General features: G+C 38.0%; 4 protein-coding genes across 8 annotated transcripts; 3 read left to right on the top strand and 1 right to left on the bottom strand.

Moving 5' to 3' along the window:
* Positions 1–797: 797 nt before the first annotated feature.
* Positions 798–3,632, top strand: LOC125219270 (ETHYLENE INSENSITIVE 3-like 1 protein). Of its 3 annotated transcripts, none has more exons than XM_048121196.1 (3): positions 798–947; positions 1,122–1,297; positions 1,728–3,632. In XM_048121196.1, exon 3 carries the CDS (start codon positions 1,832–1,834, stop codon positions 3,404–3,406), a length of 1,575 nt encoding a protein of 524 aa, XP_047977153.1. In that variant the 5' UTR covers positions 798–947; positions 1,122–1,297; positions 1,728–1,831; the 3' UTR covers positions 3,407–3,632. The 3 variants fall into 3 exon arrangements, with proteins under 3 accessions (XP_047977153.1, XP_047977154.1, XP_047977152.1); XM_048121197.1 differs by having other exon boundaries at positions 1,131–1,297; XM_048121195.1 differs by lacking the exon at positions 1,122–1,297.
* Positions 3,633–4,975: 1,343 nt separating this feature from the next.
* LOC125219105 lies at positions 4,976–9,930 on the top strand. Of its 3 annotated transcripts, XM_048120981.1 has the most exons (7): positions 4,976–7,226; positions 7,453–7,693; positions 8,207–8,609; positions 8,873–8,957; positions 9,044–9,130; positions 9,228–9,473; positions 9,556–9,930. In XM_048120981.1, the coding sequence occupies exons 2-7, from the start codon at positions 7,527–7,529 to the stop codon at positions 9,627–9,629; spliced, it is 1,062 nt and encodes a 353-aa protein (XP_047976938.1). In that variant the 5' UTR covers positions 4,976–7,226; positions 7,453–7,526; the 3' UTR covers positions 9,630–9,930. The 3 variants fall into 3 exon arrangements, with proteins under 3 accessions (XP_047976938.1, XP_047976939.1, XP_047976940.1); XM_048120982.1 differs by having other exon boundaries at positions 4,976–7,693; positions 9,228–9,469; XM_048120983.1 differs by lacking the exon at positions 4,976–7,226 and having other exon boundaries at positions 7,600–7,728.
* Positions 9,931–10,657: 727 nt separating this feature from the next.
* On the bottom strand, positions 10,658–13,188 carry LOC125221310. Its single transcript, XM_048123431.1, has 3 exons — positions 13,038–13,188; positions 11,836–12,163; positions 10,658–10,862 (listed from the first exon to the last, which is right to left on the bottom strand). The coding sequence occupies exons 1-3, from the start codon at positions 13,186–13,188 to the stop codon at positions 10,658–10,660; spliced, it is 684 nt and encodes a 227-aa protein (XP_047979388.1).
* Positions 13,189–18,532: 5,344 nt separating this feature from the next.
* On the top strand, positions 18,533–25,975 carry LOC125221967 (serrate RNA effector molecule-like). The gene is made up of 12 exons (XM_048124325.1): positions 18,533–19,079; positions 19,623–19,738; positions 22,163–22,220; positions 23,172–23,246; positions 23,394–23,468; positions 23,542–23,589; positions 23,718–23,786; positions 23,882–24,676; positions 24,747–24,792; positions 24,878–25,149; positions 25,261–25,425; positions 25,643–25,975. Exons 1-12 carry the CDS (start codon positions 18,625–18,627, stop codon positions 25,701–25,703), a joined length of 2,235 nt encoding a protein of 744 aa, XP_047980282.1. The 5' UTR covers positions 18,533–18,624; the 3' UTR covers positions 25,704–25,975.
* The last annotated feature ends 622 nt before the right edge of the window (positions 25,976–26,597 follow it).

Raw genomic sequence — 26,597 nt, forward strand, 5'->3', positions numbered from 1 at the left:
ACAAATCATGAATAATTAGTTCACTTATTTTTTTTTGGACGTCTAAAGCTAAATGAGTTATTCTTTTTATTTTATTACCATTCCTACTTTGTTACTTTTTGTTTATTTAGTTTAATCTTTCTAATGTCCTAAACATAATTTTTTTAAATTTTATGACGAGAATAAATGTCCCGATCAATTTGAGATGAAGGAAATAATATTACTTTATCATACTACTTAATAGTTTTAACTACTCTATATGTTTGTAATTATGTTATACTCTATTCGTTTTTTAAAAATAAATTTTTTGAAAATAACATAAATTTTAATATAATATTAATAAAATAAGAGATAAAATGAATAAGGTAAAAATCGAACGAAAAAATTATGAAATTATTAGTAGATTGTAGGGTTCATTCTATGCAAAAATGTACTCCCTCCGTCCACGAATAAAAGTCTCGTTTTTCTATTTTGTCTGTCCACGAATAAGAGTCCCGTTTTTCTATTTTTGTCTGTTTACGAATAAGAGTTGGTTCATAATTACCATTAATGGTAAAAAGACCCTATATTCCACTCACATATCATATAAAATTAATATATACAAATAGAATCCTTATTCCACTAACTTTACTAACTTTCTTCCATCCACTTTTCTTAATATTTCTTAACACCTATGGTTCTACATGAGACTCTTAATGTTAATGTGTATGGAGGGAGTAAGAGTTTCTAACTTTTAGAAACGGACAACCACAACAAAAACATCGCATGTGAATCAATTTAAACCCAACTTTTGTATACTCAGTGCTGCATTTATTTACATGCCGACTATCGTCAACTTCCTACAGTTCTCTTTGCCATCACTTCATCTCCATCTCTGTCTCCTCTTTTTCTATATAGGTCAATAGTTTTTGCGCCAAGAAGAGGGTTTGTTTTCCTTTCATTCTCTGAGCTACAAAGAAAAGAGTAAAGTAATCCTCTGCTTATTCTACTTCGTTTGTTCTTGCTGCTCTCAGTTTCATTTCTTGCTCGCGTCTTGCAGTTTTTCCTTCCTTTTTGGGCTAAAGTTGAAGGCTTTGAAGTTTGATCCATTTTCTGTCTAAAATTTATTTCTTTTTCCTATGTTTAACAACGTGTGGATTTAGGGGTTTCAGGGGTTACGTGATGAGTTTTTCTTCTTCAGTTTGGTACTGCTCAACTATCAACGCTTCAATTACAAAACGGAGATAATCTCGTATTTTTTTCAATTATATAAATTTTGGGTTTCTGTTTCACCTCCTCTTTGTGAACAACATATGGATCCGAATTTTCGGAGGAAATGGTATGGCAATTTGTATATCACAATTTTTTAGCTGATTAAAATTTCACAGCTTTTACCAGTATGGATTTTACATGCGTCAATTTGATTTTAGTTTTCATTTTTTTACATTTCTTCTGCAATTACTGCGTTCTAGTTTAGATTTACCTAGATTGTGTTACTTTTTCGTAAATCTGTTAGATCCGAGATTTTGCTTTTAAACTGAAAGCTCACTTTTTTTTACTTCTTTTTCACCTTTTCGGTTAAAGTTCATGTGATTGCTCTGATATGTTAAATTTGAGGAGTTAGCTTCAATAATATTCTAAATTTATGTAAAAGTATAAATTTTAGTAATTAATTAACCAGTCTTTGTTTGTCCATGTGTGAATGTGATCTGTATAAATTTTAGCAGCCTTTGTAACTTTCTTGATGTTCCTAATTTGTTTGTATGCAGGTAGGAACACTTTTTTAGTGATTCCATTTTAACACCTTTAAAGCTTGAAGTTGGTATAGAGTTCATAATCTGTGGTTTTGGCTTGATTTGAGGGGTCTGAAACGATGATGATGTTTGAAGACATGGGGTTTTGTGGTGACATTGATTTCTTTCAGTCCCTTCCTGTAAAGGGGGCAGATATGTGTTCTACTCAGCCTGCTGAGGCTGAGGCTGAGGCTGAGGCTGAAGTTGAGGTGGAGCCGGTGGTGGAGGATGAGGACTACACCGATGAGGAGATCGATGTGGATGAACTGGAGAAGAGAATGTGGAGGGATAAGATACGGTTGAAACGGCTCAAAGAGATGAGCAAGGGCAAAGAAGTCGTTGACTGTGTGAAGCAACGACACTCACAGGAGCAGGCGAGGAGGAAGAAGATGTCGAGGGCTCAGGATGGGATCTTGAAGTACATGTTGAAGATGATGGAAGTGTGCAATGCTCAAGGCTTCGTCTACGGGATCATACCAGAGAAGGGCAAGCCCGTGAGCGGGGCATCTGACAATCTGAGGGAGTGGTGGAAGGAGAAGGTGAGGTTTGATCGCAACGGGCCAGCTGCGGTAGCTAAGTACGAATCTGATAACATGATCCCGGGCAAGAAAGAGGTGTGCAGCCCTATTGGTCCGACCCCTCACACGTTGCAGGAGCTTCAGGACACCACCCTCGGCTCTCTCCTATCGGCTCTGATGCAGCACTGCGACCCTCCCCAGAGGCGATTCCCATTGGAGAAGGGGGTCTCGCCTCCATGGTGGCAGACTGGGAAGGAGGAGTGGTGGCATCAATTAGGTCTACAGAGGGAACAGGTCGGTCCTCCGCCTTACAAGAAGCCTCACGACTTGAAGAAGGCGTTCAAGGTTGGCGTCCTGACTGCGGTCATCAAGCACATGTCTCCCAACATTGCTAAGATCCGGAAGCTTGTGAGGCAGTCCAAGTGTTTGCAGGACAAAATGACGGCCAAGGAGAGTGCGACCTGGCTGGCCATCATTAACCAGGAGGAAGCCATTGCTAGACAGCTCTACCCCGACCGCTGCCTGCCCCCGTCCTCCTCCGAGGGCAGCGGATTGTTCCCCTTCAACGAGTACGACGTGGAAGTGGCCGAGTCGTCTAACTTTGACGTGCAAGAGCAGAAACCTAACCCGCACGCTCTGTTTCATCCCAGGAAGGACGAAACCATCATCAACTTAGACATATCCAAGAAGCGAAAATTGAGCAACGAGGCAACTGGCACGACGATGGTGATGGATCGACCACCGTGCGAGCCTCCTCAATGCCTGCTCAACGACGGATTTCGTGATCGAGACAGCACCCAACGGTCTTGCCCTTTCAAGCAGCAATGTGAGTTTGGGGCTTCGAGCTTCCATAACGACAGCAACAATCATATGAAGCAGCCAGTCGCGTATCCAGACTCTTTCAATTTGTCGGGGGCCGGGGTTCCAGAAGATGGGCAGAGAATGATCAACGAGCTGATGTCGTTCTATGAAAGTAATGTGAATGCAGGCAATAATAACAAGGAGTTGCAGAGTGTGAACATGGGGGATGGTGGTGAGTCATTCCGGTCGGCTGACAGTTTCCCGATGATGTTTAGCTCGCCGTTGGACTTGGGCGAGGGGTTTCGGAGGCCGAAGCAAGATGTGTGGTACTACTAAGTAAGGATGCGGTTGCGGCCACAGTAAAATAAATGGCTTAGAGCACTCCCAATGGGGGTGGCGAAAATCCGGCGAAAAATCGCCGAATATCGCCGGATTATCGCCGGCCGTTGTGGTGAAATCGGCGATAATTCGGCGATAATCTTACCGTTATTTTGCCAAGCGGCGTTTTTTCGCCGGATTATCGCCGAGCGATCGCCGGCCACTGTGGGCGACGCTCGGCGATAAATCGCGATATTTAAATTTTTTTTTTTTTCGGCCCAACGGCTATTTTTACATCCCACCCCTATAAATATTTCCTCCACTTCCTCCATTCATCACCCACAATCTTCATTCTCTCCATTTTCAATCTCTTCTCCCAATCTTCAATCTTCATCAATCTTCCAAAAATTATGAGCTTTTGGAAGAAAAATTCCCGCTCGGGTAAGGGTAAGGGTAAGGGGAAAGAGTCGAGTTCACAAATTCCCAACACGAATGAAGCAAACAAGCAGTGGATGCACTCGTTGTTGGCGATGGGTTCTCCTCCCGGCCAACTTCCATACGCGGGTCCGTCTCCTTTGCAGACTCCTCCGGCGCGGAGACTTTCTCCGTACTTCAACTCTGCCGGCAGAATGCCCTCTCCCGACCCGACGATGTGTATCGGCCCCAGTTCGACACCCCCGGATCAACCCTGGCGACCAAGAATCTCGAGCCACGCGACAACTTTGAGCGCGGAGGACCGAGGTGGAAGAAACGCCCACCGAGCCGCCTTCTAGGAAGCGGGAGGAAGGCGCCGGCGTCGTCGGCTGCGGCGATACGGGTTCGATGAGAGGCCCGAAGCGGGTAAGGGACTGCTTTACACTCTGCAAGAGTCGGCGATAGCCACCCTGGCTGGGCGGACACGTCACCCGAACGCGGAGCGCAGGCAACTAGCAGGGACGAGATCATATTCGGGGAGCGGGTTGCCGCGAAACATACGGGAGCCACAAGAGCGCCTCGATGAAGGACCATGGTAGCGAGGCGATCCGTCGGCATTGGGAGCGCCTCATGAGGGACTGCGGCCACTTCAACGGTATTTATTCTAACTTGTTGGCGAACATGCCCAGTGGCCAGAACGAGCATATGGTCCGAGATGAGGCCATGCAGAGGTATTGTGGCCAGTACTTGTCGAAGGGGTTCAAGTATTGGAACATCTACGATAAGCTGAAGGATCTCCCCAAATTCCGGACGGGGATGCACGTCGCGCTGCACGGGAAATCGGTGCGCTCGCGACTTAGCGTTTCGGAGAGCGAGGGGAGCGCGACCCACATCGACTTGAGTGGGGATGGTCCGCACGAGCGCCCGGAGGGAGCGAAGAAGGCGAAGGGGAGGCGGAAGGGGAAGGGCACAACGTCGGAAGTCGAGTCGGAACCCCACATCGACTTAGAAAAAGCCACTTATTCGAGCAATGTCGCCAATCTGACGCAGATGTACACGCTGTACTTCACCGGCGGCGGGACCCCTGAAGAAAAGGCGGCCCTCTGGAAATGCATCCAAAGCCTGCAGATTACGATGGGCCTCGATCCCGACGCCCGGCTCGCGGCGATAATCCGGCGAAAAAACGCCGCTTGGCAAAATAACGGTAAGATTATCGCCGAATTATCGCCGATTTCACCACAACGGCCGGCGATAATCCGGCGATGTTCGGCGATTTTTCGCCGGATTTTCGCCACCCCCATTGGGAGTGCTCTTACGTAGATATGAATATGCATTTTGTAGTTATAATTTTGTGATGTAGGTTTAATTGTTTTATTGCTTTTTTTTCTATGTTAATGTGGTAGGTGTTGATGGTACAACCTTAACTATGTTGTGTTTTTATTATGTTGTTTAGAAGTTGACGTATGAGATAAGGTGGGTGTATTTTGTTGACTAGTTTGTCCTCATCCATTGAGTGATCGAGAATTACTTGAATCCAAGAAAGGTGATGATTTAGTAGGTAGGTGTTTTTTTGTTTGATATGGAACTCGTCACTCCTATTCTCCTAAGCACGAGATATAAACCTGTTGGATGGCATTGAATCTGAACCATGAGAGATTATTTTTTACTAGATATTTTAAATAACCGGAAGAGTTGGATCACTGATTGATTCCACAAAAACTAGTTTCCATTTATTGCAACTATTTCTTGCCATAAATTAACATATGCTGTTTTTGATCCATGCATGTATCTTGTCACTCTCACTCACAACTATGTCCAAAATTTCTTTAATTAAACACATGACTTATCTCAATCTGTGCGATTGTATTATAAATATCAAGTGACTATTTGGTTTGTTTGACCTGATATGATAAATTAAAAGAGTGTAGATTTTATAATTATATTTGAAGCTTATGAGATTTTTTTTCTCAACCACGTATGGAACAAAACTAGGATCTTTTATTACATAAGGGGTGGGAAATTGTACTACTTTGTGCACTATTAAGCTATTAAGTATTAACACTTTAACAGCATCAACAGACTACAATCTCTTATTTTGTCATTCTCATAATATTAGTAGTATCATATTAGGTTCTTATTTCGCCACTTTCCAAACACTATCCATGCATTTAATAAGTATCCTAACTAAATTGATATCAAATAATTTTATAATATAAAATTCCACTACAATTGTAATATGGCATAATTTAAATTATAAAATTATACAGTACAATTAAAATTCCAAAATTATATCATCGAAATTATAAAAAAAAACTAAAATTGAAAAACTTACATACTACTAAAAAACTAATCCATTACTAACACCGGCTTGAGATTTTGAAGAAGTGTGTTGTGATTCTCCAATTGTTCTATCTTCATTCTCGATGTGTATGTACATCTGGCTTGACTTTTTAATACATATTCAACAACTACGTATCGTTTTCAAGTGTCTCCAAGAATATACTAACATCTTGTGAAGCGACATTGCTTGTGGTGACGTCTTCCTCTTTCCCTCACTTCGCCACCTTTTGTCCAATCAAATGACTCATACTCGCATCCATGCCATCACTCCTAGTGAGTCCTAGACACGTTGTCGGTCAAATTGGACTCACTGCGGGTGGAGAAGTGGCCCGCCACCACAATGTGCTTCGTTTTATCAGATCCAACCATTCCACTGCTTAGCCATTTTTTGAAGTGGCCAATCTCTTCCCATTCTCGAACTTATTTGAAAATCTTTGTATTATCGTATTGATATGTGTCCATTGTCTCTTTCAAAATATTCTATGTACTTGAGTCGCTCCTTACTTGCGACTCCATGTTGTTGTACAAGGCGCAACACTTTTCTAATAATGAGTTAACTTGATCAAAATGGCCTAGAGCATACGAGCTTCGCAAGTACCGGTGCCTTGAGGGAATATCATGTTGTATCTCTCGATTATTAATTAAGTAAAAACAGTTTAACTGTCAATTTTCGATGTCTTCATCAAACCAACGAAAAATGGACTAAATCGAATTGCTATAATTTACATATGAATTCTACTTAATTTTTATGACTGATAATATTTATAATTTCAGTCATGATTGGTTGTCTTTTTAGTTGTTTTATCTCCCTACAGAAGATTTAAATATATTATGTCAAAAATTCATTTTGTAAAGAACAATTAATTAACAACTCATTTTCGATAAAATAGTTAGTTACTACAAAAAAAATAATGCAAATCTCATTATACACGACATTCGTCATCTACTTATTCAGTTTATAGAAGCGTATTAAAGAATATGTATGAAATCTCTTGGGTGATCCTCTTCGAGTCTCAGGCTCTCAGCTGATGAAGCCCAATTCACCGAATTCGCACGCTAGGGTTTGAAAGAGCAACAATTTTAGGTGATCCGACCCTTTTTCTCTTCTCAATCTGACACAGTTTTATCTCACTGCTTATTCACGATAATGATCATCCCTTACTCGATTTTATTGTAATTTTTCGCCGGCTAAATCGGGAAAAGCGCATCCCTATGTTGGCTGTTGGGTTTAAAATCTTCACCGGTTATTTGCAAGCAAAGAATAATCATCATTGGTAGCTAAGTAGTATTATAACCCTTTTATGATTTAGGAAATTGATAATTGGATTTGAGGGAAAACCATTTCAGCCGAGCTGAATTTTTGACCGTTAAGTAGCTCCAAGTAATGGCGACCAGGGCATTGCTTGATGCGCTGACGAAAAATCCAAACTTTGGGAACCAAACGTTTAGCTCCAGAGGCCTATTCTCCGGCAGCTATGTGGGCGTTTCCTCCTCCGCCGCCGCCACTTCTTTCGCTATTGCAACTCCTTTTGCATATCGAGCTTTGTTTGGGTAAGCTGAGTTTGTATTGCGCCTTGACAACTGCAGTAAGTCTAAGGACTATACTATTGAAGTTGGTGGATGATTATCGTCTTTGCTTTAATTTATTACAACCCAGCAGCAATGATATGGGGGAAAGTTATTGATTTTTATCCAAGCTTAAGTGGAAGTAAAAGCTTGATCATTTATTTGCATATCTTGCTTGGAAGTTATAGTACAAAATTAGTGATTTATATAGTAGAAAATCAACATTGCTTCTGTTGTACTTGTATCTTTTGGAGGAGCTTAATGTTCGGGATTAGCCTAGATAGATCAGAACGGTATAGTATAGACCGGGCTAGTGTTTTCAAGGATGATTTCTGTGTGAGGGTTTCATACTAAGCAAAGTTTATATAGTATTTGCATGTCTTATGAAATTGAAAAGCCCTGTGTCTAAACATTTATCTGTATCACGGTTACGTGGTATTACTCGTGGTTGATCTGATGGCTGGTTGATATTATTAATGTATCCATGATTTTTCTCAGGGATGGCCCTATGCAAATTGCCTACTGTGATGCTGGTGCAATCTTAGATGAAGATTTTAGTGCTGTTATGCAGAGCCGGCAAGTTGGCTCTAGCTATGTTGATGCAACTGTTGGTGACAATCATGGCAAAAGTTTTTCTACTGGGAATGCTTTGGGGAATGAACTAAGACACAGTTTCAAGCAGTATGATATCCAGCTGAAACCACTCTTCTCGGCATTTCATTGGAAAATTTTTGGCCTGACATCATTGAGGTCATTTATGTTATTCTATTTGCCTCTTTTGGAACCCCGTCCACCCACAGAAGAAGACGACGATGCAGATTTTCTAGTTGAGAATCCCGTAGAGCATCATGTAGATTTGGTTGAGCCATTTAAGAAATCAGTGATACAAATCATCCGTGAGGTAATAGTCTTTATTTGATATCAGTGTAAAGCTATAGGTCCATTATGGTGTCTTATCTCATTAATCTGTTAGTAATCTTTTTATGAAGATATTGTATGGTGTCTTTTTCCACCCATTATGCCATTACTAAATATCGATGAGAACGAATACACAAAGTCCTGATTTACACCAAATCTCAATCTTTTTGGCTTCATGGATAATATCATCAAATTGGTACTGTTCATAGGGTAAATTACCATTTTTTCTTGTTGCCTCATGTTCAGACAAGTGTGGTTACCACAAGGCGTATCCTTGAAAGACTCGCAGTTCATTATGCTTCACAACGCATAGCATGGAAACTTCTCAAGGGTATAATCTTCACTTGTTAATTTTTTTTAAATACCAATTGTTAATACGTTTTCTAAATGCCTCACTTTACATATTAACCCCCGTAGATGTTCCCAAGTCGGCAATTCGGAAGGCATCAAGGAAATTACCAACTTGTACTTTCTGTTTCTATGTTAGCAGAACCACCTTCAGAGGTCATATGATTAAACCTTAGGTTCTTGACTAGGCTTTCATTGGTTGAACCTAGTATCAATCTCTCTCGATTTTGCTAATACCTCTTCGTACTAACAGGACATCTCCTTGGAGTTTTAGCTTCGTGGGCTGTTCAAGTTGGCCTCGATATGTATGGATTTATTTATAGTATAGTTAAATCCAAGAAAGACAGTCATGAAACAACTTATACGAAAGATGAATTTAAGATCCTTGGAAAGAAGGTTTATGGTACCAGTGTCCAAAACGCTGCCTCGCTCGTTTTTGCATCTGTCGGAGCTGGCATTGGCGCTACATTAATTCGTCCCTCAACAGGGCAGTGGGTTGGTATGACACCATTACGATTTATGATGATAATTGACCATATTCATAAGTATGTACGCTTAATACTTATGATTCAATTTTGCAGGGTGTGCGCTTGGGGATTTAGGAGGCCCGATTATGATTGCTTTCTATTTCGAGAAACTTGGTTGGGTACTCTAATTGCTCATACAAACGGATAATTGCTCATACAGACTCAGATTTTGTTAAATAGCATTCTTTGTTTTAACTTAGTTGATTGTAATTGCAGAAATAATTCAGTTCATAAACAATAAAAATTGATAGAAAATAGTGTATATTTTTTTGAGTTAGGGTGGGGATTGGGATTTACTACCCTAATCTCTTTCCCTTGCTGATGGGGAGTAATGCTATACTAAGTTACAAGACTTGTAGTAGGGCAGGCATGTAGATTCATAGTTATTCAATACTCCTTTTTAAGTTATGTTTTGGTGTTGAAATTATCCACATCTCCGTATTATTGTTGTAATTACATCCAAGAATTTGATGGTTGTAATGTTTGTTCAGAGACAATTATAATGGCAATGATTATTTGGTGGAGTAGTTAATCGTGAAAAAATTTAATTTTTATTAGTTCAATGCTTATACATTCTAACCTAGATAGTCACATTGAACAAAACTATAAACAAATTTACAAATTATAAGATTTTTTTTTTTACTATTTTTGGATGGAACCAGGACTGATTTCGTATCAGGATAAAATTATAGAAAAAAACTAGTAATATGAATTCTGGAGGTCATTTTACAACCAATGTTAGACGATAAAAAAGTGATTACATGATTATGGTAATTGAAAGTCCAGTAAAGCGTAATCACTAATTACTCATATCACTAAGAAATCTTTACAACACTATCTTTTGCATCATATCTAAAGTTACAAACATACAGGTCTTATTAACATAAAATTGAAAGAAGAAGGTTACATGAAGTAAGCCACAACTCACAATATTGACCATAGTTGCACATTAAAACACGATGCAAAGATGGAATGCAGCAACACTGAGGCCGAACGATGAAGATCAAGACATCATGAACTTCAAATATAGCTAATAGATCACAGAGCTTTCCGATTGAACAAGACAAAAGTTTTACAGTTCTTACTATGTTGCATCATCAGTTGTAATCTTCATACCTTAAAACTTTAGAAACACAGAACACATCTGTTTCCATGCTTACAATGAGATTATCTTCCGATGCAAATGCTCTCTGGTTGAACCGGCGTCTCCATCATGGTCATGAAAAATAAGGGTCAGAACTCCAATGAAACATAGAACTAATCCTACAAGAAGCTTGTCATAGCGCTCGACCCAGTGGAACTTGAGCTGACTTGCACCATAGAATGAGAGGGCCACTAGAGAAGTCATTACAGTTATCGTGCTGCAATGCAACAAAATACCATGTTAAGGCTGCATGCATTTGTTTTTGAGTATTTTGGTGGATAGCAAGTATATTTGTAACTAAGATTTAGTAGCATGAATTCCGAGATCAACAAAGGTACTAGTGCAAGGTCCCATTGCACATATGCTCTTGTATCTACAACATATAATCCAGAAAGAGGCACAAACCAGTACATCCAGATGCACGGTGCATCAACCCTACTTAAGTCTCACTTGGAGATTATTAAAACCCTTATTAGAGATTGATGATCCCAAATGGATTTAATTAGGATGGACTCACATAAGTTTTTTGTCATTCACGAAAAGTACTGGAGAGGTACCTTTTTCCATCCAAACCAGAAAATTCTCCACATGCAACCTCAAATACTTCGATGGTGGGCTTTTCGCTAAAACTATCAACAACCTGGTATGATTTTTATCAGCGTGAAGCTCTTCTGACCAAGAAGAGTCGAAACTTTAACCACAAAGGTTGTGTCATAAACTATACATTGGTTAGACAGATCAAATAACTAAGTCATTTGATCTCTTTTAAGGTAAAAATTGCAGAACAAAGGAAAGAGAATCATCACACATTAGAAAGATTCATAAGCATGAACCGAAACACCTGGAGTTTTCACATTGTATTATAACTACAATCCATAAACTAATAAGTTAAGTTAATACTTCCTCCGTCCCACATAAAGTGACTCATTTTCCTTTTCAGGGCGTCTCACTTAAAGTGACACATTTCCTTAAATGGAACCACCATTACCTCTACTTTTTCTCTCTCCACTCAACCCACAAAACAACACTACATAAAATCATGTGCCGAAAAGGAAATGATAAGCTTTATGCAGGACTGAGGGAGTATATTATTTGAGAAATAATCAATTGAACAGCTTGTGGTTAACTGGTTATATAAACATTTGACAACAAAAAGGCAAAATCTAGAAACCAAACAACCTATTCCGTACCTAATTAATAGAACTATAATAGCAAGCACCATCATAGAGGATGAGTTTCCAACAGCAAGAAATACTGGAAGAGTGGTTGCACAAGGAGACAATGCAGGGACAAGAACAAGACCGGCAAAAGCCATTTTTTCCATTGGTTGATTGTGAGAATGGCTATGACCACCCTTTCCAGTTAGAAACAACGCGATGTAACCACCACCAAGAAAAATGAGTAACAAAGATGCAAGTTTATGCACAGTTTCCTCTCCGGCTATAGTGTTTGTTATGGTGATTGCAGTTATGCCAAGCAGTGAAGTGGATAGCACATGCAAGACTGCCCCAAATGCAGCTGCAAACATACAAACTATTAGCGCTCACCACCATCGTAGTTACTAGAAAATGGTGCACAATAGTAGTAAAACAATTCTATAAAAAGAAACTGAGATGTAGTATGACTTAACTTTGCAAGGACCTTAAGCACGGAGATAAAATGAAAGCCAGCCAAATACTAAAAAGTAACCAATTTAAGATTACAAAGTCAGTATGTAGGTAAAGGACTGATTTTATCATCACTTTCTAAATAAATAAGAACATGAGATGTCTCTTTAGTTTACAACACAACCATTTCATTCATCAAGACAATGCAGTATTACTAAATTTCATTTCAATTAAATTTATGCAAAAACTTGTGTGAATCCACCCTAATGAAATTCTTAACTGGAGAATTTGAGGAGGGGTATATATATGTCCAACCATCCAAGAAAGTGCAAGTCCTAAATAAGGGGATTTAGATACTTGTGTTTCAGGTGCAAAGACTCACTGTTTTTCAAGGAGCATAAACGATTATATTTTTCCAAGATACAAGATCACTTGCTACATTCACATTGAAACATGGTATACTACGCAGCAGTAGTTAACAAATACAAATGAAACAAAATGTTAAAACCATATTGGCTTACTTAACAAACAACACTAAAACCGCTTCACACATAAATAGTCCACTATGCCATTTCTTAACTCTGAAAAAATTCAACTCCGACTACCCACAATTAGCCCATTTAAAGCTAAGTGCAGCAAATTATGAGATTAATTAAAGAAAGTCAGCTAAACTTTCTCACGCAATCAAAATCAAAATCAAAACTGAAAAAAATCACGAGGCTTGGCGGTAGGCGTTTTCCCCTGAGAAGACCAAACAGTGGCATAGTAATTAGTAAATGACTTACTAACGAGAAGAGTTCGAGAAAGCGTCCATTTCTGAGCGCGGCCGACAATAGAAAACGGGAGCCAGTGAGTGGGGATGAAGGAGTGCAGCAGCGAGACGGTGGCTATGCCGCCGATAGTCGACAATTCCTCCGCCGTAATTCCACCCTCCATTTACCCTGGATTGCAAAATTCAATGAACTCTGCAGGAAGATCAGATTCATGCACATAGAGAAAATGCGTTCCGATTGAACAATTAATTAAGGCTACGTTTGGTAGCTATGTTTCGCTAGATAAGAGAGTAATCTGGGTTTATTTGTGTGTTTGGTAGTTATGTTACCAATAGCCAGTGTTTTGTATTTGGCCCGCACAAAGCCCAACCAAAATCCTATGTTTTGATCATATTTGTAAATATCCAAAATCTTATGTTATTTATCATGGAAGCCTAGTTAATTTAGCAAATTACAATTATACCCGTCAAAATGTCTACCCCTACACCAAAACTGATGCAAACAATGTTCTTCTTCTTCACAAAAATAGCGATAGAGAGCTCTTCCTAAATTCTCTCAATCTGGTTCCCTCCATTTCTTCTGGCGACTCGAAAGCTTCCGGCGACTACAAGCTCCCAACGGCAGGAATTTCTGAATCAAGGTTAGGACTATTTCAACAAGCTCCCGACTACAAGCTCTTGACGGCTGAAATACCTTGAATAACCCCTCGAATCTCTTGGACTATTTCAACAAGTCACTAATTTGTCATCCTATTTCTCCAATCTGTAATTGTGTGACAAATTGAGATATATTGGACACATTGCAGCTACTGACTGCATTTTGTTTGCATATTTTTGTAAACTTTGGGCATTTTGAGTTTGTTGAAGTTGAGTACCTCTGCATGAGGTGCTTACATCCACAAGTTTTACAGGGCACAGTGCTTTGTGTGGTTCATGGGATAGATTTTTTCATGGTTGATTTTGCTTGAAAATGAATCAGAAGTTTTCATGGTTGATTTTGCTTGAAAATAAATCAGAAGTTGTGTTTCGCTTTGGCATTGATTACCTTCTAAATTCATAGTTGTTGAACTGTTTTCTGTATTGAGATCTGCTAATTATTTTCTGCACAATTTTGAAAAATGAGATCTGTTCATCGCCTTTCTGCACAATTATCATCATTAATTTTAACGAGGATAATTTTGGTAATCATAATTTTAATCATTGCTTATGACTTATACCAAACACTATAATAAGATAACTCACAATTATCTTAATCTACCAAACACCTAATATACGTAAATTAACTAATCAAAACTATGATAACTATCATAATGGTATCATGTCTAGTGGAAACATGACATAGCTACCATACTTTTAGTAGTTTTTAGACGATACCAAACAATAAAGTACATTAAATTAAATTAAATACTCCATACAGAGTCCCATTAATTTTACTAAAAGTAAAGTTTAAGAAAATAAATAGTGGAATGTGGATACTATTTTTATATATTAATTTTATAATAAAATGTGAGTGAAAAAAGTTAATAGAATGTGATGTCTATTAATATTATTTATGGAATATTCCATCTGGAACTCCTCAAATGGAACAGCTAAAAATGATAAATCGAAACTCCTAAAGTGAAATGGAAAGAATAATAAATAGTTATTTAAATCATCAAATTTATTCACCCACAATCCACAAAGTTCAAAATTAAAATATTAACGTATCAATTTTCCTTAAGTCTCACTGTCCTATTATATGTGATGTGTATTCCTTTTTAGACCATCCACTATAAGTGAAATACTTCCTTTTGGTAAATGTATTTGTTATTAGTAAATATATAGTAAGTACAAATTTAAGAGGCAACATTTTTTTGGGTCCACAAACATTGTCAAGGTATCAAATTTAACTCGTAACATTTGAAAGTATCTTATTAGAATCTAAGATTAATGAACTTCGATTTAATATTATTTGAGCTACTTTTTCAATGTTTCAAATTTTTATTTTTTTTTGCAAAAATATCTTCAAGAATCAAGACCATAAAGAGCAATTATGTCTATTTACTGTCTTATTTATTAAAATATTGAGAAAATATTTTTTTTTTCCGTGAACTTTGCCAAAATATTATTGAGTGAACTACCTAATTGGGCCCTAGACTTGTATGCTCTCACTTTTGCGGTGTCTAAACAAAATTAATATTACCAGCGGTACCCAGACTTGTAGTTATGCACGTTTGAAGGTTTTTTACACTTTTCGTCACTTTTTCTGGACATTATAACCCCCCAATGGGTGAAGGGCTAATTCGTCCACACAATATCTTTCTCTGTCTACAGCTGCCACAGCTGCCAGCCTTTTCATCTACATTTTGATTTGAGTGGATTTTTGGACAAAGTTTGAAATGATTTAATATTAGTTCATGTACAAAGAGTAAGCAGATTGAAGAAGAACCTAATTCGCCGGAAGAGATGGAAGAACCTAATCCACCGTCGGACTCCATTTCCACAAAATTTGGGCACCTATCTTTGTGATTTTAATTTCTTGGGTATGCAAAATAATGTTCTCTTTTGTTAGGTTTCAGTGCTCATTCTGTGTGTTGTTGAGATTAGAGGTGGGTAATTGATGACAAACTAAACTTATTTGATTACATTACAACACAACATACTGATTACTTTATCAAAGTAATCAGAAAGGCAAAAAGTGCAAAAAGAAAACCACCAAAAGCAAGTAAAACAATCAATCTGTCGTTGCTTCTACCTCTACCTTCTTCACTGAAATTTCCATTGCTTTGAACTTTTCCTTCGGTTGGATAGTCTCTCAAACACTCCGTCGGACCTTCTTCGGTTGGGCAGTCTCTCAAACACTCCACCGGAAGAAATTGCACCCACCAATTTTTCCTTTCTTCTCGCACACAAAGTACAACATCCCGTACGATGCTCGCCTCGAATCGGCAACTATTTTCAAACAAGCTCTTTCCCGACACCAACACTTCTCATACTGGAATCTTAGCCACCTACACCCATTTCCTTGTTCCGAACCATTAGTAGACAACGTCGACATTTCTATGGTGGCGGTCGTACAACTGCAAAATATACAAACCCAAGATGCAAATAAAAGAACAAAAGAGGGAGGAAGAGATGAAGAAGAGATGCACAAAAAAATTCAAATGTGGACGAATGATGTAGCGTACAAGTCTAGTTCCCAATCTTGGGAAGAAGAAAAGTAAGAAGATGAATGATGTCTGCGCAGGCTGGCAGCTGTAGACAGAGAAAGATTTTGTGTGGACGAATTAGTCCTTCACCCATTCGGGGGTTATAATGTCCAGAAAAAGTGACGAAAAGTGTAAAAAACCTTCAAACGTGCATAATTACAAGTCCGGGTACCGCTGGTGATATTAATTTTGTTTAGGTACCGCAAAAATGAGAGCATACAAGTGTAGGGCTCAATTAGGCAGTTCACTCAATATTATTTGTGGTTCGAGCTTCAATTCTTTCTCTAGTTCGATCCTAGGTGAGTCTTTCTCTCTTATCCTCTTTCGCTCTTCAAGACGATAATTTCACATCCTCTCTCCTTGATTCATAAAGCTCTGTTGTCAAATTAAAATCCTTAACTCTTGGTCGCAATCTTCTACTCCTTCGTTCGTGAAATATTGTCCAGTTTTGCCATTTGGTTTGTCCATGAAAAGTTGTCCACTTTGAATTTTTTTTCCTATTCTTAGTAGATGGACCCCACTTTCCACTAATTTTTCTTCACATTTCTTAAAATTCATACCGAATCAAACTTAGACAATATTTCATGGATGGATCGAGTATCTGGAAAAATCCTCAGTTCTTTAACTAGATTAGTTTTTCCGGTGAGTGGTATTTGAGTCACAACAAAGTTCAAGGAAGCATGGATGAAATTCGTAGTTGCTGTCTTTAAAAATGATGAATCTTGAGAAGAACAATCTTCATAGCTTGAATCCATATTTAATTCAAAATTTTCTAAATCTCTTTGTTTAAAATTTGAACAATAACAGATTTCACAGTGGAACCGCACGTAACATCAGAAATATCACCTTGTTAAACTCCCTTGATCTTTTGTCCAGAGCCTTTGTCCTAGCGGCAATGAGCTTAGACATTAGTGTATGAGGTGCCGAGTTCAAGCCCTCTTGACATCAGTTGTAATTTCCTCCTTCCTTATGAGTTTATTTGTAATTTCCTCCTTCATATTGGAGTTAATTTAAAAAAAAAAAAAAAAAAAAAAAAAAACTCCCTTGATCTCACCAGACAGATTCCATTTTTTTTCAAGGAGTTAAAACTAGGACATAAGTAAAATTTTGGCAAAGTTCGCGAATATAAAAAGGACGTCATCTTAGTATTTTAATGAAGAAGATATAGTAAATAAACTGAAATATCCGTTATGGGTTTGAGGGTATTTTCGCCCCAAATAAATTTGTAACAGTGAAAAAGTAATTCAAATGATATTAAATCTAAATTCATGGACCCAAAAAATATTTTCAAATGCTACAGACCAAAATTGATACTACTACGTTTGTCTTTTTTTCACCTTTAATGACATGTCAATTAACACTCAGATATATCAAGTAATTATTAAAAAAAAAGTTAATATAAGTAGAAAATTAATAAAAAAATAACATAATTTTCACTTTTATTAATATATTTTTGATGTACATATATTCATAATAATAGAATGACATTATTCAAAATAGTATTGGCATAAAGAATGTAATAAAATAGCTTTACTAATTTTAATGAATAACTAAATCTTTGTATTCACGTCAACTAATAAAATAGAATAGTTCGAAATAGGGGAGCACTAGGGTGCCTCCTTATTTAGAGTCACAACGTACATCCAATCTGGTGCTGTCATGTGGCACAAAACATGCAATATTTTAAACACAAAAATACAATCTAGTTGTATATGCATTTCTGCAGATTGTATTTTAATTGTAGGTAAATTGCATTTTATAATGTTGAGTTTTGCATTTTCACATAATTGCATTTTTTATTGTTAAGTTTTGCATTCACATGTATAAATGAAATCCGTCTATATATAAAATGCAAATTAAACAGTCAATATCTAAAATGCAAAAGTCAACAATAAAAAATGCAATTTGCATAACAAAAATGCAATCCGTCGAAATTCATTTATAGCTTCTACAAATATATATTGTATTTTAGTATTTACAATATTGCATTTTTTTGCCACCTAACAACAACAGAATGAATGTACGCTGTAACTTTAAAATTAGTTATTAAACTATTACATTCCCATATGTTTATGTAAAAAAGTTATGCCATGGGATGAAAATGGTAAGAGTTACTTGATTAAGTAATGTCGTGAAATTATAAACAGTCAGTTGATTTAGTAGTGTCGTGAAATGATAACTAGTTATACGATGCATAGTTTTCTTTTGTCTTCAACTGTAATTTATTTTGCAGCCATTTTATACCTCAAGGTAAAGCATGAGGTTTCAAGGGCTATTAATGTAAATGTCGCAATGCATAATTAAATTTGGTATGTGAAAATCCCCAACCCAATCTTCAAATCTGGGCACCGCACTAGCAATAGTAATAGTGTTAAAGCAGCAAATTAGGGTTTCGACACTCAATCCTCGCCGATGGCCGAAGTTCTGAGCGCCACCGAGGATGATATCGACCTCCGCCGAGAAACGAGTACCGACGAAAAGCCTCCCGAAGCCGCTCCCTTCGATACTACCCCGGCCGACGCATCACCGCCGCCTCCTCCGCCTCAGCCGCCGCGCCGCGCCATACGCGACCGCGACTCCCGAGATCGCCGTGATGACCGGGACTATGACCGCCCTCCGCGCCGCGAATACTATGATCGCAACCGATCGCCGCCTCCTCCCCCGCCGCGTGAGAGAGATTACCATAAGCGCGGCAGGATGAGTCCGAGCCCCCCTCCACCTCCGTATCGTGACCGACGCGGAGGAGGTCCGCATTCTCCGCCTCCTAGAAGGTCTCCGCCGTTTCCTCCCTACAAGCGGAGGAGGGACGATGGTCATGATGGCAGGAGGGGGAGTCCCAGGGGAGGATATGGGCCTGGGGATCGAAGGTGCGTTGCACATTTGGTTAATTTAGCTATGATTACTCTCCGACAGCTCAGTGTTGTTTATGTCTGCCACTATACCTATTGGTTCTATAGTAACATGGTTAGGATTTTATGGAGAACGTTGATTAGATGGCTAGGTACTTGGTTTCTCGTGTATTTATAAATTCAAGTTTCGTATTTGTATGATTATCCTTAAGGGCCTGCTTGTAAACTTCCAATAATCAGTTTAGCCAGGGATTCAGATTTTTGGTTACGATTCTACGCAGTGCAGACTATCCAATGCAACGAATAGGGGGGTTAAATATATAAATGTTCTTGAGTTTATGCATCTTGTTTAAGTTACGCCTCTAACTTCTAAGCGTGAGCACTGGATTCCTCCTTTGCATCTCTGAATACCATTACATGTTCTTTTATCTGCTAATAGGAGTATAGTAGTGTTCACATTTTACTTAGTTCCTTCTGTATGAAAATAGGTGCATTTTTTATATAGAATGATTTCATTGCGCTGCTCAACAAGGTTGTAGTGACATATGATATTTGGTTCAGGTTTGGCTATGACTATCCTGGTGGATATGATCGTGACAATGGAGGCAGACCTGGCTATCCTGATGAAAGACCACATGGTCGGTATATGGGCCGCGGAGGTGGTGGCTACCAAGGCGGTGCGTCTGTATTTTTCACTGTTAATGATATTGGGATATGTATTCTTTATGTGATTTCTATTATCTTCATTAATCATATCAACTTTTCCATATTGAATTTTCTTACTGGATAAAATGGTGTTTCCATATTACCATTATGTATCTCTAAGTTGTCCATAATGTTAGCACTTATACTACCTTGATAATCTGTGTTGCAATTTCGCTCCCAGTACCCTGAACTTTTGATGCTAGATTGTGCCAACCCATCCCCAGAATATCAAAAATTAAATTAAATATTATAGTGAAAATGATTTTATTGTCTTCTAGTTTAGTCCATCATTGGTGGCTGGAAGTAAAGAACAATCTGGAGATAGTGTAATATAATAAATGGATCTTGTTGGAAACCTTTTTCTCAAGCCTCCGATGTATCTCATGAGCTATGATAGAAGCTGAAATAGATGAATTTGGAACAATGGTATTAAAGAATGAATTTGCAGTGATAGAACCAAGAAAAGTTGAAGACAATAAGAATCACAGTACATATTATAACAATGTTAGAACATATTCATTTAAGATAGAATTGCTTTAGAGTATGAAATGTGATCTGGAAATGCAATAGTTACTATATAATTCAAAAAAATAGTTAATGGGGGCCCATTGCCTCCGTAATTTGGGAGGGGGGTTGTTGGTGGTAAAGTCTCTTTAGGTGCCACTTGGAGAAATGCAATAATATTTGGTGATCTAAAGATGGTAATGGTGTATGCTTGTTGCTTATTGCTGAGAGGAGTCAATGAGACCATCCTCATTAGCCATAAAGTGAGAGATTTTTGGCCTTAGTACTCTCTCTGTAGTCATACATGAGCTCATGAAGGAGCTTGCTTGTGCTTTGAAAGTTGCGATGCATCTAGTGAACTGTCACTTTCAATATAGTACAATTTAAGTTTATTGATGCGATAATAGTAGCTGATTAAGTTTAATCCTGTGACCTATTTTTATTCATCAACATACTTATAGTTAAGACTCATCTTTTTTGCATCTATCTCCTGTCTTTCTAGTTTCTAGATTAGGAGATACTGGTTAAGTTGTTTACCTGCATGATTATTTGTATATCGGTGTAGATGTTTCTGATTAAATTACTGACAGATGATGCAGAAATGTTGAGAAATAGTAGAAGCTTTCTTAGTACTAAAACCTCAGTTATTACAATTAGCTGCTTCCTGCTGAAAATATAGAACAGAAAGGACAGAGTTCAACTTGCACTATGATTAAATTCTCCATTCCAATATTGATGTTCAGTCACTTTAGACTTTGACTTTGCTGCTGTAGAAATTCAGCTTTGCAGCCAAGGTTCAATTTTTCGCCTTCCAAAGGGCAGGAAAATAATGGACTCCAAAATTATAATTTTTACTTTTACAATTCAATTGCAGTGCATGGGTTTTCTCAATATTTTTTTCACTTGTTTGGTGGTTTTGGTATGCAAATGATTAATCTTATTTGATTTTTTTGAAATAAGATAACTTTGTTCCAAGTGAGCCCTGGATCGGGAATTTAAATAGAAAACACAGAATGTACGATTAATCCTAGTCGCTCTCCACAAAATCAGTGTTTTTATTCTCATTAAAAAATGCAATACTTCTCTTACCTCGCAACCTTTTCATTTCCCCGTTTGATGCAATATTTCAGTGACCTCATTCAACTTGCAAGTTGAGAGAATACTCAGAAATTTAAGATTGACTTGAATTTAGGAATTTGCAATTCCAAGGGATTTCAAATGAATTTAAAATCTCTTGTTTTGGTTAGTGTGTGGATTTCTGTACAGAATTTCAAACCCTGCAATTTATTGAATGGCAACGTTTAACAAATTGTTTTAAATTTTTTCAATCACCATGGTTATACTATTAATACATAAAGTAAGAAACATTGTAGCTAATTTGTATGTAATATACGATACTATATGATTGTAAATTCAGAAAATATGTCTAATATATTAGTGTGAAATGTGTGTGCAATGTGGGTTGCATATGGGTTTGTGCACGTGTTTGTTTGCATGTTGAGCATAGTATATAGTACTATGTGGTGTGCTAGTGTAATGTGTGATATGTGCTGTGTTCTGTGTTTGATTATCTTGTAGTGCGTGGGTGAATTTATGACCTCGGTTTGTGAGAGAACAACAAATTTAGACAAAATTAACTAAATAATCACAATGGGTTGCTTTTTTTGGTCGAACCAGATTAGTGGATTTTAACTATGTATTTGAAGTATACTCTCCCAATCCACCCTTAATTCCCTAATCCGAATGCAATCTTAGATATTTCACTCATGCATTCATACTTTGCTGAATATATACACCGTGGGCTTCCTAGGATGTCATTTGGGTGTGTTCCCTAGCTTTAAATTTCTATGTTACTTGCCCTATGTTTTTCATTTTGATCTTCTTTTATGTAGATTGGGATTCCGGGCGTGGTGCTTTTGCTGATACATTTGGTGCTGTTGGAACCCAGAGGTAAAAAGCAAGCAATTTACTGTATTCTGACTATTGTACTAAATTCAGCCTTTCATAAAGTGTGTTGCGTATGCTTTGTTTTGATGCAATCACATGCAATTATAGTAAAGTCATTTTCTTTCAGTCTTAGCCTTTTATATCCAGTTTTTTGTGAACAGTGGTTCTCCATTGAGTTCCCTAGTCCTGACAAGCTATCTGCTATTTGGTGTTGGTTGGAATGATAAAAATAGTTAACATATACATATGCATGAAATTGTAAGAAGTTTATGAATGTTACCAAACTTATAGTCCCTGTCCTTTTCTAGACTTATTATTGCTCTTCACCGTGACAAATTCGGTTGTAAGAAATTGATTCTCGACACACAATCAATATAGTCATCTCGGCTTATAATGAAGCGATGAAGCTGGTTTTTGTTTCCCAAGCCCTAGTGATTTGTTATTTATGTAGCAGGGGTTGGGGTTGTTTAGGGCCATTGAAAACTTATCTGAGTGTTCAACTGACTGTTTTCCTCGCACATGCTATGCCTGTATGATTTTGGCAGAAATTTTTTAGAACATCTGAGGTTTTATTCAGGTTTAATAGTTTTTTTTCTTCTCGTACATTCAGTTCTTATATTTTAGTTTGGTTGTGTGAGTTTCCAACTCTAGTCACACTTATCTCAATCACCTTATTCCAAACCTAAATAAGTATAAATAAGGCAAATATATGAGGTAACAGAGAGAGTTTTCAGAATACACACACACACAACTGACACCTAGAAAAGTTGAAATTAGAACCAGTACAAGTGCTAAGTCAGAAGAGAGTTGTCTTCTGTGTGCATGCTTATAATGTTTCCTACAATTGAAGTTTGCATGTTATCTATAGCTGTTCATTTCTTTAGTATTCTTTTATAATGAATAATGTTGTTTTAACACTATAGCTAAATCTATGTATTTGTGAATTTTCTACAGGGAAGGAATGATGTCTTACAAGCAGTTCATTCAGGAGCTTGAAGATGATATTTTGCCTTCTGAAGCAGAGTGCAGGTCAGCTTGTAGTTGCTCTAAAGTTTGTCAGTTTGACCTTATTAAATGGGCTCCATTTTCAAGTAAAGTGTATCTTTAAATTGTTCCTTATTTTAGTTTCTCATTCTGTTACTTTGTTTATTTTACCAAATGGCTGAGTGTGATCAGGTATCAAGAGTACCGGACAGAGTACATATCAACCCAGAAACGAACTTACTTCAATTCACATAAAGATGAAGAATGGTACAGTACTTCCTTTTCTCCTCCTTCCAAGTTATGCTAAGTTTTCCTTTAACAAGTGTGTTTATTGGTTCAGGTTGAAAGACAAATATCATCCGACGAACTTGCTCGCTGTCATAGAACGGTGAGCTTACAGGCATAAGTTTTTATTTGGGCCTCTCTTCCACTTCATGCGAGAAAAAAGCCTACCTTTATATACAACTTCCAGTTTGGTGTATATCCAAAGTTCTAAACATGCTGACCACTTTTCAGGAGGAATGAACTTGCAAAGAAGTTGGCGAAGGATTTTCAGCATGATCTGCAGGGTGGGACTCTGGATATGTAAGTTTCCCCCCTGCATAATTACTTTTGTGCTTGTGCAGTCTTTACATTTTTATAGATTTAGACAAATCTGACCTAATTTTATATGTATAAAGAGGTCCTGCTTTTAGTCCTTCCTCGTCAAACAAGGCAGAACAATCCAGTGATCCTAATTCCGAAGATGAAACAGATGGAAAAAGAAGGCGGCCCAATCGTGGTGGTGCCAAGGAATCTGAACTCTCTTCTGCCCCAAAGGCCCACCCTGTCTGTTCAGAGACTAGAAGAATTCAGATTGACATTGGACAAGCTCAAGCTCTTGTACGGAAACTTGATGCGGAAAAGGGAATTGATGAAAACATTTTATCTCGATCTGATAATGATAGAATGAGCAGAGATAAATCTCATGGAAGTTCAAGTGGTCCAGTTATCATCATAAGGGGTTTAAATACAATAAAAGGTCTAGAGGGGACTGAACTTCTGGACACTCTCCTGACTTATCTCTGGCGTATTCATGGAGTTGATTATTATGGATTGGTTGAAACAAATGAAGCCAAAGGTCTCCGGCATATTAGAGTTGAGGGGAAGGACCCCGATGCAATTGGTAATGGAAACGAGTGGGAGAAGAAATTGGATTCTCGTTGGGAAGAGAGACTAAAGAATTTCGATCCACTGGAAGTAATGACCGCAAAGGAGAAGATAGATGCTGCAGCTCTTGAAGCTTTGGATCCGCATGTCCGCAAAATTAGAGATGAAAAATATGGCTGGAAGTATGGATGCGGAGCAAAAGGTTGTACAAAGCTCTTCCATGCTGCAGAGTTTGTTCACAAACATTTGAAGTTGAAACACCCAGAAGTTGTCATGGAACAGACATCAAAAGTTCGTGAAGAGTTGTACTTCCAGAACTACATGAAGTAAGTACTTCCATTTTAATATCTATGTTGCCTATTTGCTTCAAAATCCTAAAAGTTTGTTGTCTTGCAGTGATGAAAATGCGCCTGGAGGGACGCCTGTCATGCAACCTTCTTTGGTATGTCTTATTTTTAGTTACCTGTTGGGAAATTTATGGTCTTCCAGTGTTCGGGTGCATATTATTGACACGTGCCCATCTGCAGAGGGAAAAGCAACAAAGACGAAGACCAGGTCCAGATAACAGAATGAAAGATGATAGAGGAAACCGCAGAGAACGTGATAATCGTGCAAATGGCAGTGAACACTTCGATAGATCTGAGAATCCTCAGTCTGGGGATTTTAACAATGGCGATGGTGCCACTGGGAACAACCCGGATGAACAAATGTTTGATTCTTTTGGTGGGCAAGGCATTCCTGTTACTGCTTTTTCTTCAGACATACCTCCTCCTGTGCTGATGCCTGTTCCGGGTGCTGGGTGAGTTCGGATTGTTTCCTCTCAATACTCACAGTGGACATGGTTCTTATGAGTGTTTCAGAATGTTTTGTATGCATAAGTTGTTGATTGGATGAAGTTTATTGAATGCAGTCCACTGGGTCCTTTTGTCCCTGCTCCTCCTGAGGTTGCTATGCGGATGTTACGAGACCAAGGGGGGCCTACCCCATTTGAAGGTGGCAGAAATGGGTTAGGTGGACCTTCTCCAATAATTGCTATGCCACATACACTTCGGCAGGATCCCCGGCAAATGCGAAGGTTGGTCCTTGCTAGCTGGAACGCTGGTTTTTGTCTGTTAGTCTTACAGCACATGCCCAATGATAGTGGGCAAATGAGTACTCTGAGACCTTCACTTGAATTTAGGGCATTGAACCTTACTTTATTTTGTGAGAAGTGATTTATTCGCCAATACTAGTGCAATAGTTATTATCATGGGGAATTTCAATGTAACTCACCTAGTTCAATAATTTTGCAGCTACAATGATCTGGATGCTCCAGATGATGAAGTGACAGTTATAGATTACAGGAGCTTGTGAGCAGGCAAATGCCGTTGGCTTGGCTTTGGGCTAAGCTTGAGTGTTTGACGACGTGGTGGGGAAGTATGTGGAGTTTCTGCACAAGATTCTTTTTCAAGTTGGGGATATGTTGAATAGCTTTGTGTTGTAATACAGTCTTATTATGTGGCTAGGAAGAGTTGAGCTATTTATTTTTTAAAATGAAACAGATGAGCTCTTTCGGAACAGAAATGTCTCACTCTTTAATGTAATTTTACATTTGGAGATGCCTTATTAATATTTTTATTTGCAAATGAGATCAACAATGCTTTGAGCAAGGAAAATAGCAGGTTGGAAATAATAATTGAGATTCGAACGATTGGCAGACGTTGAGAAATATTTTCAAACCACGGCTTTGTGACAAGGTCGTTTTCTTGTGGTGCAGAATCGTAGTAATTCTTGGATGTATTTATCCAATCAAAGCTACGATAGTTGATATAGTTATATAAATCATTAATATAATGTGGTTTAAAATTTTTAATGTATACTACTCCTAAATAGTACTCCCTCCGTCCCACAAAGATTGTCCCATTTTTTCATTTCCGTCCGTCCCACAAAGTTAGTCCCATTTCACTTTTATCATTTTTGGTAGTGGGTCACATATTCCACTAACTCATTCCTACTCATATTTTATTATAAAACTAATACTTTAAAAGTAGGACCCACATCCCACCAACTTTTTCAACCCACTTTTCATTACATTTTTTAAAATCCGTGCCAGGTCAAAGTGGGACTATCTTTGTGGGACGGAGGGAATAGTCGTAAATTAATAGTGATGGCACCCCTGAATTCCTAATTTAATTTTACTGAAATTGATTGCAGACTAATTTATTTGTACTCCTATAAGTTTATAAATAAATACGAAGAAATGTAGGT

This window comes from Salvia hispanica, chromosome 4, assembly GCF_023119035.1.
Source record: "Salvia hispanica cultivar TCC Black 2014 chromosome 4, UniMelb_Shisp_WGS_1.0, whole genome shotgun sequence".
Classification (NCBI taxonomy): domain Eukaryota; kingdom Viridiplantae; phylum Streptophyta; class Magnoliopsida; order Lamiales; family Lamiaceae; genus Salvia; species Salvia hispanica.